Source organism: Pyrus communis, chromosome 4, assembly GCF_963583255.1.
Source record: "Pyrus communis chromosome 4, drPyrComm1.1, whole genome shotgun sequence".
Taxonomy (NCBI): Eukaryota; Viridiplantae; Streptophyta; class Magnoliopsida; order Rosales; family Rosaceae; genus Pyrus; species Pyrus communis.
In genome coordinates, this window is record NC_084806.1 from 4,884,519 (window position 1) to 4,901,051 (window position 16,533).

At 38.7% G+C, this 16,533-nt stretch overlaps 3 protein-coding genes across 4 annotated transcripts; all 3 read left to right on the plus strand.

Annotated features, from left to right (window-relative positions):
* The first annotated feature begins 1,550 nt into the window (after positions 1 to 1,550).
* LOC137730885 (uncharacterized) lies at positions 1,551 to 4,632 on the plus strand. Of its 2 annotated transcripts, none has more exons than XM_068469886.1 (11): positions 1,551 to 1,859; positions 2,051 to 2,200; positions 2,316 to 2,434; positions 2,528 to 2,574; positions 2,677 to 2,777; positions 2,981 to 3,068; positions 3,207 to 3,315; positions 3,486 to 3,657; positions 3,775 to 3,846; positions 3,940 to 4,053; positions 4,149 to 4,632. In XM_068469886.1, the coding sequence occupies exons 2-11, from the start codon at positions 2,138 to 2,140 to the stop codon at positions 4,254 to 4,256; spliced, it is 993 nt and encodes a 330-aa protein (XP_068325987.1). In that variant the 5' UTR covers positions 1,551 to 1,859; positions 2,051 to 2,137; the 3' UTR covers positions 4,257 to 4,632. The 2 variants fall into 2 exon arrangements, with proteins under 2 accessions (XP_068325987.1, XP_068325985.1); XM_068469884.1 differs by having other exon boundaries at positions 2,087 to 2,200.
* Positions 4,633 to 4,848: 216 nt separating this feature from the next.
* On the plus strand, positions 4,849 to 7,974 carry LOC137730884 (uncharacterized). Its single transcript, XM_068469883.1, has 7 exons — positions 4,849 to 5,425; positions 5,636 to 5,776; positions 5,864 to 6,229; positions 6,658 to 6,900; positions 7,072 to 7,164; positions 7,322 to 7,522; positions 7,622 to 7,974. Exons 1-7 carry the CDS (start codon positions 5,102 to 5,104, stop codon positions 7,832 to 7,834), a joined length of 1,581 nt encoding a protein of 526 aa, XP_068325984.1. The 5' UTR covers positions 4,849 to 5,101; the 3' UTR covers positions 7,835 to 7,974.
* Positions 7,975 to 14,756: 6,782 nt separating this feature from the next.
* LOC137732294 (metalloendoproteinase 2-MMP-like) lies at positions 14,757 to 16,204 on the plus strand. Its single transcript, XM_068471602.1, has one exon. The coding sequence runs from the start codon at positions 14,920 to 14,922 to the stop codon at positions 16,045 to 16,047; it is 1,128 nt and encodes a 375-aa protein (XP_068327703.1). The 5' UTR covers positions 14,757 to 14,919; the 3' UTR covers positions 16,048 to 16,204.
* Positions 16,205 to 16,533: the final 329 nt, after the last annotated feature.

Consider the following 16,533-nt stretch of genomic DNA (forward strand, 5'->3'; position numbering starts at 1 on the left):
GGTAGGCTAGCAATTTTATTTAAATAAACAATACACACCAAGCAAACGTTCGCGTAAACTCTTGTTAGATTGGGTTAGTAACGGATTCAGGATTTTAATATTGGATAATCCTAATTAAGGTATGCTAGGTGCTAGTTGGACGATGAGCTGAGGTGTAGCGCCTCTGCACTAAGACGAGACTTAGGCGAACTAGGTGAATTTAAATAAATTTATTATATATCATATAAATAATGTCTATTACACTTAAAAAACACTATGCTTGTGCTGAGATATTGGGTTTATTATTTTAATTAGGTTTATCATTTAATATACAACATAGAAAAATGTCAGAGTTTTTGCTTTAGTATTTTAGTTAATTTGATGGTAAGAGATGAAATCTCAAGTGATTACGAGTTCGTAATACTTTACGAATTGTTGTTCAAATGTCTTACGAATTTATAGTGAATTTTACAATAAACAATGGTGTCAAACATATGGTATAAAAAAGTATTGGTTAAATAACACATCACCCATTTATTAATTAAAATGTTAGATGACACAACCTGATTGGACCACAATTAAAAAGAAGAAAAAGAAAAATGAGGAGTTTGTTGCGTGGGAAGTGGAGAGAGAGTCATTTTCTTTTTCTTCTTCATTGGAACTAAGGTCCAATAACAACAGAGCCGTGGTAGTATTCTCTGTGTTTCTCTTTGTCTAAAATTAGATATTTCTTCTTGGTTCAAAGCTTCTGTTGCACATCATTTGCACAACCATGATGCTCTTCTCTCTTTCACCACCTGCCCATACCGTTGCGTGGTCCTCACATGCGCTTCTTTGGGCTTCTGAGTGTTCCCGAGACCATCCAGTTTCACGAATGGATCCGCCATTGAAGTGGATATACTTTTTTTATAACTTTGAGTCAAACTTTCTCTCGGTAAGTTAGATCAGATTAAAGTAGAATATTTATTTTCTACCAAAAACACTCAACTCTATCCACCACCTGATACAAACGAATTCAGCGCATTACATTGGACGCACACAATAATATTTGTACCAAACATGGTGGCACTAGTGAGATCTAAGAATTTTTACTATAATGTTCATAAAAAGGGATATATTTTGGGTTGATTTTAATACAAAATGTTCTTTTTTTTTGGTAGGAATAGTTAGTGTTCTGTTCGTGCATGCTTAAACTACTAAACTAATTAATCACTCAAATCAGCAGTTGGGTTTTATTATTAGGAAAATGACACAAAGCTTAAAACAAAAGCACAGAATCTTACAACAGCCACTAAAATCGAACCCCATTTTTCATTCCTTCATATGGAAATGGAAGCAGAGAAAAAAAGTGGGATGTGTATTTTGCTTATTGACTCATCTTCCTCACAAAAGGTAGCGAAAATGATCGTTAATTGACCAATTTAGAATTGCTAAAAACGCTTTTAGATATTATAAAGTGTTTATGATAATGTTTGAGCTAAAAGCAAAAAGTACTTCTGAGTTGAAAAATAATTTAAAGTTTATCATACATGGTGCCGTACTACTAAAAAAACACATTTTTATTAAAAACGCTTAGGGCAAAAATATTTTCACGACAAACATATTCAGGGTTTCAAACTTTATTACTAAATGGGCCTAGTTACCATTGGGTTGAGTTCGAAAGGCCCATAACTGTTCAGTCCGACGTCCGTAGTCCGGAGTTCGTACCGTATAAACGTATCCAAGTTCAAACGCGAGAGAGAGAGAGAGAGAGGAAGAGCAGAGTTTTCTGCGAAACGATGGAGTGTGCCGGGAAGGGACTGGGTACTCGGTGCACGGGCCCACCCACCAGACGATGTGCTCGCTGTGGAGCCGTCGCTTACTGCGCCGTATCTCACCAGGTACTTCTCTCTCCTCTCTGTCTCTCTCTCTCTCTTCGATTTTCTCTGCTTCATGCAAATCACACAGCATAATCACGGTTAATTTAAGAAAATAGCACTTGGGTTAGTCTTAATTTGTGCTGAAATGGTCTGTGTGGAAGGGATAAATTGGTTTAATTTGTTTTTTGAGTTGGGTTTTCTTTGAATTTAAGCGATTGCCCGTGCTACTATATAACTTTTTGGCCTAGATTGCGCATTGGCCTGAGCACAAAGAAGAGTGCGCAAGGTTAGAGCAACATATGAAGCATATGGACACCTTGAACGAGTTTCCTTTCACTTTTACTCAAGAAGCTACAGTTCAGGTATTCCACGATTTCTTTGTAAGACGGAAAACAATGAGTAATGTTGTTTCTATTAGCTGGTTTACTGTCCGAGGGTCATCACTGATAATATCTCTTTCGGGTGTGATCTTGTTAGGTGTGTGAAAAGCACGAGACGAGGTGTTCAGTCTTGGAAAAAAGAGGGGTCCATCAAATGGGAATGTGGTTGTATGAATGTTGTTGCGGGGATTCAGTTGTTTCGTTTGATTGTTTAAGGTTTCATTCTGCCTGGTACATCTGAATTTCTCTGTATTATATCGTTTTCCATGTTGATTCTAATTCCGGCCCTTCATATTTTTCCATTGGCAGGTTGAATGGTTCTTGGGATCTCTCGAATACCTTTTGCCCTTGTACTGGTATCGTCTTGTTCATCTTACTAAGATAATTCAAGAGAAGTTGATGTTTGTAGATTTATGACATACACTTGCAAACCCTCTATTTGTAATATCAACATGCAGAACCTTCAGTTATGATATCAGAGTGTTTAACCAGTTGGAAGGAGTACTATGAGTGGAGGTCCATCCCGCTGCATTCACCTGTTGCATTGCTTCTCCATTGGGTATGATAGGTGTGTTAGCTGAGAGTTAGAATTTGTGTATAAAATCAAACCCGAACCATTTGTAAACAGTTGGGAGTGCATATTAAGAAAAGATACCTAATTGCCTTTAGTACATGGGAGCCTAATTTAACATTCGCTCCCATCCGAATCCATAATTCCAATTTAAATGCTGGAAATTATTAACATCTGTTTTTTCATTTCAGCCTCTTACAATTTACCATGCCACTCAAGTAGCTGGTTTGGGAAGCTGGACTTCTGGAATCAGCAACAAATTGTACATACACTATCTTGGTATGTGTTTTCTTCGAATTTCTAATTCTGCTACCATTGCAAATTTTTAAGAGTCATCCTGAAAGTTGTCAGGTTTGATATCTTTGGTTTACTATCATTGTTATATTGGAATTTCGTTCATGAACTAAACTTGGTCAGGCCCTGAGAAAGAGCTTCTTCAGCTTTCTGTCTTCTCAGAGTTGCGTGCACTTTTCCCTAACATGAACGTGCATATAGAGCTTGTTGGGCCTTCGATTCCACAGCAAAGGTTGGTTCTATAGTTTGAAATGATGTTTTGCTTGGTATTCATTTACATTCGTTTTTTATTGAACTTCACTCATGAAGATAAAACAAGGGTTGCTTGCTTGTGTTTGCTGCACTCTTGTGAAATATCTCTGATTTATATTTGATTCTCCCTGGCCTCTTTGAGATGTATAGAGATGGTGAGATGATCGCGTTATCCGAGTATGCACATTGCCTTGATAGAGATTGCATTTGTAAATCCTCAAGTGAGACTGTCAGCGGGGATGTACATGCTAGTGAACCTCCAGCAGTTACATTGCAACTTAGAAGCGGCTTTTATCACGACCGTTACAGGGATATAACTAAGGTTGTATACTTTGTCTCTTTGTATGGACATAAATTCATGCTAAGGATCATGTGTTTTCTCTTTAGCCTTATCGGTTTTCCTTTTTGTGGTTTCTCAAGACTTCTCAAATGTGTGTAGGATTCATCACCTCACTTGGTCATCGCTCCAAATGCAGGAATTGCTGCCTATTCAAGCTGGTTACCGACTATTGTCAGTTTTTGATACCTAATCGTCTCTTGTTTTGGTTCCTTTATTTTAATCCTTTTCTCTTAATTTTGTTGGTTGCATCACGGTGTGTTTCAGGAGCTAATAAAGGATATGAACGTCCCAGCAGTTTTTTCCGATTACTGCGAAGAAGCTTGTCATCTTGGAGCTAGTTGCATGAGCAGCGTAACTGGCCGTCCTCTCAATATCCCTGTATGTTAAACTTACTCAACTGTTATTATATTCTGGCATTAAACCATAGCTGCTTAATCTGATTATATACCAAAATCCATACCTCTGCCATGTAGATTCAGTTAAATCCGTTTAGGCAGCCGATGGTGGTGGAAGACAGTGTTCTTGTTCTTCCTTGCTACTCGAATTGCTTCCTCTACGGGATGTCAAATTGGTCAGTCTAAAATCATACGTTGTTTTGAAGATCGCCGGCTTCTTCAAATGAGTCTGCGGCGTCTCTTGACTAAAAGGAGGACAAGTTATCAAGGTAGACGAAACCCATTTCGTGATGATTTTCTCTTCAAATTGTGTGATATCCCAGTCTAAGTGATTTGACAAAATTGTATAAGTTCAGTTCATGATGTAAATATCTATTTTATGCAGTTAGAGCTTGGTTGATGTTGTACATTCTTGTCAAATTAACTAACGCAATTGACCTGACGTAATTCTAACTCATCTCCCCACCACAAGAATGTACAACATCGACTAGCGCAATTGACCTCATGTAATTCTAACTTTAACTAACGCGGTTAGACAGTGGTTGAAGTTGTACATTATCGAGGCTTAATGTATTTCTCTTTTAGTTTTTTAGATTAAAAAGGTGTGCCTGTTTCTTTTATTATTTTCCGTGAAGTTTTCAAACAACGCGTCTTTTTAAGATGACATTATTCTTGATTCTGACGATCGAGTTTTAGGCGACTGCTTTAGTTACCTTACGGACCTCACTAGGGAAACAAATCAGCATATTAACAAGAAGTTTTGAGGGGGACGGAGAGTGCAATGTGAAGCAGACGGTGTCGTTTCTACTAATCATCCAACGGACATCACAGAACGTAGCCGGCGGTCCGAACTACCTAAAACAAAGTCAAAAGTCGGTCACTGAAAATTCCAAAATTCCAAAAATTTCCAACAACAAGGAACATGGATAATCACCACCTCTGACCAACGTCTTCTCTTCACGTCCCCAACTTCTAGGGTTAGGGTTAAGATTTTCCCGCCCGGAAAATCCCATCTATCCAACCATCAATCAATGTCTCCCTTCTCCCGCACACCACGGCTGCTGTTACTTTTGTTATGCTTTCTAGGGTTGGGGTCAGGATTTGGGGACGCTCTGAAGGTGCCCCTTAGGATCAAGGACGTGCTTCCGGTTCTGCCAAGGCAGATATCGTGGCCGGTGCTCAACAATTTCCATAGTGCTGTGGATTTGTTGCCTTCTTTTATTGGGTCGGTGACTCCGGACAACAGCTCGATTCAATGGGAAGGAGCTTGCTTTTCCGGTAACCAGGCACGGCTCGAGTTCACCGAAGGCGATCGGGGCAAACCCGATTTGGGAGGCGGCGTTCTTTATCTAAAGGTTCGATCTTTTGCTTTTGTTCCCTTAAATTTGATTTGAAATTTGTTAGGTATTATGTGGGTACTTGAATAATTGAATGCTTTTGTCTTGAATTAAGTAAATTTTTAGCTGAATTCAGTTTATTGAGATCTTGGTTTGAACTTTGAGCTGTAAATTATTGTAGATTTTATGGTCAATGGGGTTGGTTTTATCAAATTTGTTAATCTGCAGACTTCTGAGGCACACAGCTGGGCGTGTATGGATCTTTATGTTTTTGCAACACCATATCGGATTACATGGGATTACTACTTCTCTGCTCGAGAACATACATTGAAATTCGACTCGTGGGAAGAGGCTGCAGAATTGGAATATGTATGTGCATTCAATAACTGAAATCTGTTTGAATAAGCTAGGAAAACTTATTTGATTCGAGTTGACACACTGATGACTGTTGAGCAGGTAAAGCAGCACGGAGTCTCTGTGTTTCTGATGCCATCAGGGATGCTGGGGACGATGCTGTCTTTAATAGATGTTTTGCCTCTGTTTTCCAACACTGCTTGGGGTCAAAGTGCAAACTTGGATTTTTTGAAGAAGCACATGGGTGCAACATTTGAAAAACGTTCTCGCCCGTGGCAGACGGCTATAAATCCTGCAGATGTTCATACTGGTGATTTTCTAGCAGTTTCAAAGATCCGTGGTAGATGGGGCGGTTTTGAGACATTGGAAAAATGGGTAACAGGAGCATTTGCTGGCCATACAGCAGTGTGCTTGAAGGATGAGATGGGCAACCTATGGGTTGGTGAATCAGGACACGAGAATGAAAAGGTATCACATCGAGAACCTTCGTAGGTAATAGTGGATAAAATGTTAAGGGACAGTATGGCACAAGTTCACCCTAATGGTATATAGCTTTAGTAAATAAACATCACTATGTACATTTCATGTTTTCTCTTTGCTTGTTGGGAGTACATGCTTAGTGAAGCAACTCATTTCATGTGTTTGGGATATATTAGGAACAGAAATTAAGCTAAATGTTTTGGTTCTTGCATATATTGGAATAATAGTTGAATCAGGATCATAGTGATGAACATATGATGAGCGTTTGTTTAGGGACAAAATTAAACATATGACAATCTTGCACAGATTATTAATTTTTTTTGAACTTTGCTTAGTTCTTTTCTTTTGGTAAAGTTATTGTGCTTAGTTCTTTTCTTTTTGGTGATTTTACATGTAATCATAATTTAATATTGCAGGGTGAAGAAATTATAGCAGTGATTCCATGGGATGAGTGGTGGGAGTTGGCACTCAAGGATAGTTCTAATCCACAAATAGCCTTGCTTCCCTTGCATCCAGATGTACGTGCAAAATTCAACTCTACTGCAGCATGGGAGTATGTTCGGAGCATGTCAGGGAAGCCATATGGTTATCACAACATGATATTTAGCTGGATTGACACCATGGCCGACAACTTTCCTCCTCCTCTTGATACTCACTTGGTATGGCATTTATTTCTTTAAAAAATTATGGGGTGTAGTACAATAAGCATTATAGAAATTGTTTGTAAATGAAGTTATTTTACTTGTACTGCATGGGTATGTATGGTTTTTTGGATGTAGCATGCTTGGTTTTATTAAGTTTTTTATCCTTATTGGAACTCCTGTTTCCAGGTGGTTTCTGTCATGTCTATGTGGACCAGAATGCAGCCTGCATATGCTGCAAATATGTGGAATGAGGCTCTCAACAAGCGGCTTGATACAGAGGTAACTGTGCTTCACTTGAGGTTGCTATTAAATCATGTTATTTCACATCGTGCGCCGTACGGTTTACTTCTGTTGTTTTTTTGAGAAATGAAGGATAGAGGTCTACTTGCTTCATATTGAATTGTTTCTCAATTTTAACCTGTGTTTTTCCTCGTAGGGTTTGGACCTGTATGAGATTCTAGCTGAGGTTGAAAGCCGCGAAATGGCCTTTGATCACTTGCTTACAATTCCTGAACAAGATGAATGGGTATATAGTGATGGAAAATCTACCACATGCGTTGCTTTTATTCTTGCAATGTATAAAGAAGCTGGGATTTTCGGACCTATTTCCAACTCTATTCAAGTTACTGAGTTCACTGTAAGTCGCTTTGCACTTAATTTGTTTTCATTCACTTTCATAAGTGCACTATGCCAATATTACTACGTATGACACGGTTTTTTTAATACTTGCTTGCAGATTCGTGATGCATACATGCTTAAGGTTTTTGAGGATAACCAAACCCGCTTGCCAAGTTGGTGCAACGGTAAGGATGAAAAGCTCCCATTCTGCCAGATTCTTGGTGAATACCGGATGGAACTTCCTCTATATAACACATTAGAGCCGTACGCTAACATGAACGAGCACTGCCCCTCCCTGCCTCCTACTTACGACAGACCCACTCGTTGCTAAATTCGAATTCCACTAGATTTGTACCTCCCACGTAGGTAGGTATGACAATTTATCAAGATGCAGGTATCTATTAAAAAAATTGTGGAACAAGCAAGGAGACATGTTTACAAACTTTGTTATATAAAATGGTTGGAATTGTATAGTCTGTAAGATCCACAGATACTCAATCTTGGTGGATGCAAGATTTTATCTATCTATTTTGAGTTAGATGTGTGGTCGGAGAAGTTCTACCATGCAAGCGGGAATATGTTTCTCGCTTCCTATCTCTCGTCACACGCTTCTGGTTACGCTCAAGAATCTCTCCGAGAAACCCAAGAGGGTTCCTTCCTCAACTATTGGAAAATCAGTTAGGAACAAGTTTTAACAGCAAAATGAATCGAAGCATGATTTGGAAACAAAAAAAATCCACCAACTGTAATCGCTCAAATCTGTACAAAATACACAACAAACCGGAAAAAGGAGATAAAAAGGACAACATTGAAGAAAAGTGGAGGATTTCTTTCTTCAATGGTTGCTTGCTTCTAATTGCCCTTTATCCAACTGATGCCCAAATGACGTGCTATTTTAACCCTATTCATGCCGATTGATGCCGCAGTTTTTTTGCTTTCAAGCCCTTCTTCCACTTTTTTAGTATGGCTAACCTTGGCACGTTCACCGGAGCTCGCCTTGGTGTCGGAAACAGGAGCTGTGTCTTGGTTGCTGCCGGCCCCTTGATCTGCCCTTCTCCGATTCGGCCTAGTCGATTCCATGGACAAACTCTTCTATCCGCACTTAATTGAGATGCAGAATAAGAGTTTTCTTGGGATTCAGGAAATCAAAATATGGGAATCAATTTGCTTGTATGCCAAGTAATCATTTTGGCTGTGAGAGGGCTGGTTCTTATGTTACAAAATCTTGTCACAGGAGAAACCAGAAGAGGCACAGCTCAAGGAAACAGAAGAACTTTCTTTCCTCACAATTAAATAACTGATATCGTTGAACCTTCTTGTAATAAATTAAAAGCTCCGGTAAAGGAACCGTCGCAGTTACCACCCCTGGCCTGGTGGAAGCTTCCGGTTGTGGGGGGAGGGGGAGGAAGGTGAAATATAGTTCCTTATTCGAAGCTACAAGTCAACAAAAGCGTGCCTAAATACAAACAGACGAACCAGAAATTTGCTTGGAAGGACAATCCTCAAATTCAGATAACGTTATTTATTTTTAAATCATTTTTTTTTCCGATATGGATTTAGACTGAATAGTAGAATATCATCCGCTACAATAAATAAATTAAGCATTATACAGGACTTTCATTATTTGACGTGATAACGAAGTAAACAGAGGACCAATGAAATGTTAAATTACGTTTAATCACTTGTTAAATAAACAAAACAGCCGATGTAAATTGGTTTTCACATCTGGATAATGATATATTTGTTATTGCATCAGCATGCAGATACGTGCTAGCTGCAGCAATATGCATAGAATATTGCACATGTGCATCGGAGCAAGGTAGGCTCACTACTTAATCCAATCCAGTATCGATATTGTCCTCAACTTTAAGTAGTCAAATGACATATGGGTTTGATCGGTGGAGTTGCACATGAGATTTTCCAACTAATTGAATAGTCACGCTTAGAGAGACGACGAATGGTTGAGACGATAGATGAACTGTGATTTGATCTAAAGTTGTGAGAATTAGGTACTGTGGATCAAGTACAATTGTTTAGAATCCATAATTAAACAAATTAAACGAAAATATTTGAGGCTTAAACCGAGTAAAAGTTATATAAAAACCATGAATCCTTACTCCTCTTCCAATACAAATAAAAAAAATCATTTATTAACCAGAGTATGAACAATCAAATCTGTGCACAAAATATACAACAAAAACAACAAAGAAATGGTCACAAAATCAGAGAATGATCAAGCTGTGCGGCTAGCTAGCCCTAGCCCCTACTGTTTTCCGGTAGTCTTGTGGAACTTGTCCTTGATCCAGTGGAGTCCAAAACGAGCCCCTACCTTCACTTTGGCCATGCCATTTGCTGCAACTGCCTTGGTCTTCCCAAACCCTTCTTCAACCTTTTTACCATATTTCACCCTTGCACTGCCGCCGGCGGAGCTCTTCTTGGTCACGGAAGCCGGAAGAGGATCGGGGTTGTAGTCCCACTGATCGGCCCATGAGTTTTCGTGAGTGGGAATACTTGCCATAGACCGATGAACAATTGTTTCTAATTCTGTAAGTAAATAATGAATGGTTTTGGTTTGTGAGGGAATAGGTCATATATATAACCACATACTATATGCGTCATGTGGCAGCCGGAATTGAAAGCGCGGCCCTTCCATGTATTTCTTAAAGACTTTTTTTTGGAATGTCTTCGAAAACTTAACCCTATTTAAAAAAATAACTTATTTTTTTTATTTTTGAAAAAAGTACGATATTCATTGCAAATCAAATTGAACACGTATAAATTAAGAATAGTATGCATAATGAGCCTCGATAAAACTTTGTCCGGACTTTCTACCCAGTTGAAGGGAAAAAAATGTTCCGCACGACGGAAAAGGGCCTATTCTCAAATGACAATACATCAAAATTATAAACTTTCAAAAATGTGATTAAGTTCGAGATACAAGGAGTATAACAAAAAATAAGTCTTTACTCTTCTTTTTAAGGCAAACACGTTTTTTATGTGGCTGTGACGGTCTTGACTACATAAATAGGGTTCCTTCTAGTTGCAAGAAAACAATTAATTAAATATAAATAACAGAACTTGTAGAATCTTCTGGGAACTACCAAAAAGGAAATATTTTGATCAAGGAACTTAGGAACGTGGTAGTTGTCACATCCGGACTACGGATGTCGAAGGTTCCATTTTCTATATGACCAAGTACAACGTAATGGATGATGTTCATCTGAAGCTAATGAATTATGAGAGAAATATATATAATGCAAATTAAGACTTTTGACCTTTCTTATAATTCCTTGGCTTGTTTGTGTTCATATTGTTTGCTTGTTTTTTTTTTCAAAGGTAAATTTATTACCAACGCAGCAAATTTATACAAAGAGAGACCTAATTACAACATTAAACTCAGGCTAGATAGTCAAAATGGTCCATGAGATTTGCATAACTCATTACTTTGGTTCCTGAAATTGAAAATCAATAGAAATTATCCATGAGATTGTCCACAATCCATCATTTTGGTCATTTAGTTAAAAACTCTTTGGACAATTTTTAAAGCTTCGTAACTCAATCGTTTCTTAACCAAATTCGACCCATAATATATCAAAATGAAGATAGGAAAGTGTAGAACAAGATTATACCCATCTAGAAGCCCAATAGTTGCCGAAGATGGCCAGAAAATAGCCTCAAAGGTGACTGTTCCGCAAGAAAACTAGAAAACTCGCGAGAAACTGGATAAACTTTAAATATTCATAACTTCTTCAATACTCAACGAAATCGAGTGATTCAAAAACGAAAATTATACTTCTCAATGAGATGAAGATAATGGTATCTTTATTGACCACTAATTCATCGTGTTTTGGTCGAAAAATGGCTCGAAAGTGGCTAACCATTTTCGAGTTAGCCACTTTCGAGCCATTTTCCGGCCAAACCACGGCGATTTAGCCATCTAGAAAGATACCATTCTATTTTTATCGTCAAGAAGTATCATTTTAGTTTTCGAATCACTCAATTTTGTTGAGTATTGAAGAAGTTATGAACGTTTAAAGTTTACCCAGTTTCCAGCGAGTTTTCCAGTTTTCTCGCGGACCAATCACCTTTGAGGCTATTTTCCGGCCATATCCTGAAACCATTAGTCTTCCAAATAGGTAATCTTATTCTACACTTTCCTCTCTTCATTTTGAATTTTTGATATATTATGGATCGAATTTGGTTAAGAAACGATTAACTTACGAAGTTTTGAAAATTGCCCGAAGAGTTTTTAACCGAAGACCAAAATGATGGATGGTGAACGATCTCATTAACTATTTCTATTGATTTTCAATCTCAGGGATCAAATTGATAAGTTATGCAAATCCCAATGACCATTTTGGCTATTTAGCCTTAAACTCAAACATAGAAATGGACCTCCGAACCAAACCAAAACAGAATTTGGAGTTCAAAATTGAAAACAAAGAAACCCCAACAGCATCCCATGCAAAGCCACCAACAAGCATCATCCTAAAGCGACCAAAGAAAGGGTCAAACGTGACACACAGACTCACAAACTCGTCACCGCAGACGTGAGACCGGAGAAGGCCACCAGCAGCAAACAAGGTGAAGAAAACAGCTAAAGCATTAGGGTCAAAAGTTGAAGAAACCGAAAAGGTCCTAATACCCAATAAATAGAAGCATCCCATCGCTTGTCTCTGGTCATCCACCTCCGGGAGTCCGAAGGAGTGTCCGAGCCAAGGTATGTTTGTCTAATGCTTACATATATAATAACATAACATAGTACAATCTTCTTCAATCCCCACATTTAGAACTTATTTTGATTCTACAATTGATCCAAATGTTCATTCTGTTAATCTTCATTAATTAATTTTTAAGAAAATGAGAAAGAGTTTAAAATTGAGACACAATTGGGTTGAAGACGAAGATACTATGCATTACTTGCATTAATGCTAATCAATTCAAATTAGAGTACATATACTTGGGTATTTACTAATGGGGATGACCTTGTGTTCTGCTTCCAGTCAATTTTGGATATATTTGTAAACAAATAGCATAAAATGGATGATGTTAACCTTATATCAAAAGGATGAGCTCAAACTAGTTCGGGCCTAGGTATTAAACCTAAGCTCAAACCTTGCCACAACAATTTGGTCGTGTCGAATTTCATCCGTTATAGTTGAATCATAGGCTAAATTATATCTCTATCTTGAACTGTAATTTGTAGATGTGAAATTTATGAAAAGAACATGATTACATCCAACGCCTCTCGTGGATTGACTCCGACCCAATTGATTTGTATGAACAATCAATTTACACAGCCAAGCATATACAAATACCTGTATAAAAACAAATGAAAAATGCTAGGAATACTCTATTTTTACATCATATTGGTATACTATCTGATGTGATAAATGATGTGTACATGCCACATCAATTTATGAGTTTATATAAGTGAATAGCAGTTGTATATGAATCACTTGCTACATCATGTAGTACGGTACAAATTTGTAGTCATCCTATCATTACTTCACAAAAATATACAAACACGTACCAAATATTAGATGTACAAGTTAACCTACATAAAACAAGTCCAGCCCTATCTTTTAGGCTGGCCCAAAGCCTAAAAAAATAGGCTGGCACCCAAAACAACCCCTCCATTCCTAAAAATAGGTTAGCCTAAAGTCCAAACCAGTTTGTTGGCCGGCCCAAAATGGGCTAAGATAGGAACTGGCCTATCTGGCGTCACGTTGACGCCAACATGACATCAACAGACAACACAAATTTTTTTGCGTCAGGCATGTGGGAAACATGCAGGCATGGGCGTGTGTCCCCGACACATCGAGCCCACGTTCCCGACAAGCTGGGCCCGCGTTGCAGGCACACAAAAAGGGCGCGAGACAGGGGCCACATGGCTAAGCCTCGGCCATTGGATTTCCAACGGTAAAAAAAATTTGAAATTCAAACCCAACGGCTAGTGACGTGGGACAATCTGGACCGCTCGATTTTCAGATCAACGGTCCAGATTTTTTGGCCAAAAAACTTTAAAATAAATAAATAAAATGTCATAAATTAAAATTAAAATATTTTTTTGTTATTTTATAATAAAAATTAATAATATTTTAATAAAATGGACTAGGCTATTTAGTTTGTGGAGTGGAGATGCACTTAACCAATTACTATTTATTGTAGTCAATTACTATTCATTTGAGTGGATTAAATGGATTTTGAGCCAACTCATTTTTAGGGGTGGAGTTGCTCTAAAAACCCCATAACATGATTGGCTTCGTTTGGAGAGATTTATCAATGACTCGGAACACGAGATAGTATGCTACATGCTATTATATAATGTGTATAGTATACCGCTCTATGTTCTGATTACATTGAAAATTTTCTCTTTGCAACCAGAAGGGAACATGATTGGTTTAGAAAGATGAATCTTTGGGGGAAGGGGCCAACCAGATATACATTTCTTCACCAGTTATTTTGTTCCACGTCGACGTTTATGAGCTCAATAACATTTTACCAGCTCCTCGGTTGATCGATTGATACGTGATCGAGACTCGAGAGTGCAAAAGCAAGGCAAAGCAGTTCAACCCCCAACTTTGACCATTCCTCATCCCTTATTTTCACATCGCATGTCATCATCCCTCACTTTCAAGTCAAAACATATATCCATCTCCCATTCATTTTTCTTTTTCTTTCTATATATTTTACGTTTTGTATGAATAATCACTAAACAATTTCTGTTTTCACACATAATGGATCCAACATTTTACTTTTGATCGTTACAAATAAGTAGAAACAGATAAAAATTAATTTATGCAGATCCGCGCTCATATTAGTTAAAATCAGTGTATGATTATATAAGATCAAAATATTGAAAGTTACGTGTACTTGTTATAGCTTTCCTACAAAAAAAGGTATATATTCTATCAAGTTCCGATGTAAGTTTTTTTATCGTCAAATCTTATTCATTGCGTTCCTAACAAATGATATAACCGTTGAATATTCAAATGTAAAACACACCATAGCATGCCAAAAATCCCCATAAATAACGTAGCCCGAGTGATTCAACAGAAGTATCTCTAGTAAAACTGGAAGAAACTAGAAAGAAGCTTCTATCACACAAGCATTCCAAGTTCCATTTCAAACCCACACCTAGAAAAAAAAAAAAAAATTATAAAAGGAATTCAACAGGCAAATGCAATTCAATAATTTTGTTGACAAAGACTTCCAAATGCATATCCACCAAGCTGGACAAACATTCAATCCGCGGCCTACACCAAGTCTTCGCCGGCTTCAACGTTTCTTGTTCATATCTCCATCTCTACTCTTACATTCTCAAACTCCAAACTTCACTCTTAAAACTCTTTCTCCAAAAACCCCACAACCACCAAAAAAAGCTATAACAAAAACAAAACCCTAAAGGTAATCATGAAGAGGTTTCAGTTTCCACTCCACCTTTTTGCCATTGCTCTCTGCCTCTCATCACTTTCACAGACCTCAGCTCGCTTGTTCCCCAACATCTCCTCCATACCGTCCTACCTCGTCCCAAACGCCACCATTCCTGGCGCTTGGGACGCCTTCAAACACTTCGGCAACTGCCACGCCGGCGAAAAAGTCGACGGCCTCGGCAAGCTTAAAAAATACTTCAACCGTTTCGGTTACATTCCAAATTTACCTACAACCAACCTCACCGACGACTTCGACGAAGACCTTGAAGCCGCCCTCAAAACCTACCAAAAGAACTTCAACCTCAATGTCACCGGCGAGCTCGATGGGCCCACCCTCGAACACCTCGTCAAACCCCGATGCGGCAACCCTGACGTAGTCAACGGCACCACCACCATGAACTCCGGAAAACCGGCGTCGTATAACTCCACCAAGTTCCACAGCGTCTCGCACTACTCCTTCTTCCCCAGCACCCCCGTCTGGCCGCAGAACCGCCGCGACCTGACCTATGCTTTCTTGCCGGAGAACGAGCTCTCCGACGCGGTAAAAACCGTGTTCGTCGGCGCCTTCCAGCGGTGGTCGGCGGCGACACCGTTAACTTTCAAAGAAACTACCTCCTTCTACTCGGCGGACATCAAGATCGGATTCTTCGTCGGAGACCACGGCGACGGCGAGCCATTCGATGGGGTTTTGGGGACTCTTGCACACGCGTTCTCCCCGCCGAGCGGTAGGCTCCACCTGGACGGCGACGAGAACTGGGTGATCACCGGTGACATCAGCAAGTCCTCCGTGAAGTCAGCCGTGGACCTTGAGTCCGTGGCGGTGCACGAGATTGGGCATCTGCTGGGGTTGGGGCACTCGTCGGTGGAGGATGCGATTATGTACCCGACGATCTCGTCGCGTACGAAGAAGGTGGAGCTTGCCAGTGACGACGTTTTGGGGATCCAGACGCTATACGGCGCCAATCCCAATTACGACGGTACGACTACATCCGCGCCGTCCACTCAGGCGAGGGACACGTCTGCTGCTGGGGACCACCTCGGTTCTACTTCGCGGTTGTGGGCCCTCCGTGGCGTGTTAGCAATAGGATTTCTGTTACTATTGTTTTAGTTTTTTTTTTTAATTTTTTATAATTTAATTCTGGTTTATTGACTAGGATTCGATTTACCCATTATTTTATTACATTTTTTTTTGGTTTCTTATTGTGGATTTGTCACTGTACTCAGATACAGTTGAATACAGTTAGGATGAACAGATATTTTCAGCAGTATATATTTACAATTGAATATACAGTTTTATATATATATATATATATATATATATATATATGTATATGTACGCGTTTTTAATTTATTGTCTGACTTTTTCTGATAAAATCTTTATCAATAATTTTGTTGATTATATTTTGCCTTGATGATTGGGTAATACTTCTCTTACTTTCAGTAAGGAGGAAAGTTATTATGTTTTTTTTAATAATATTACATGATTTTGCCATATAAATTTCAGAACCGAAATCATTTATATCTTTTTGTACGAGGAGTGTTTAGGCATTCGGATGAATTAAAATAAATCGATCGTTAATTATAAGAATGTTAC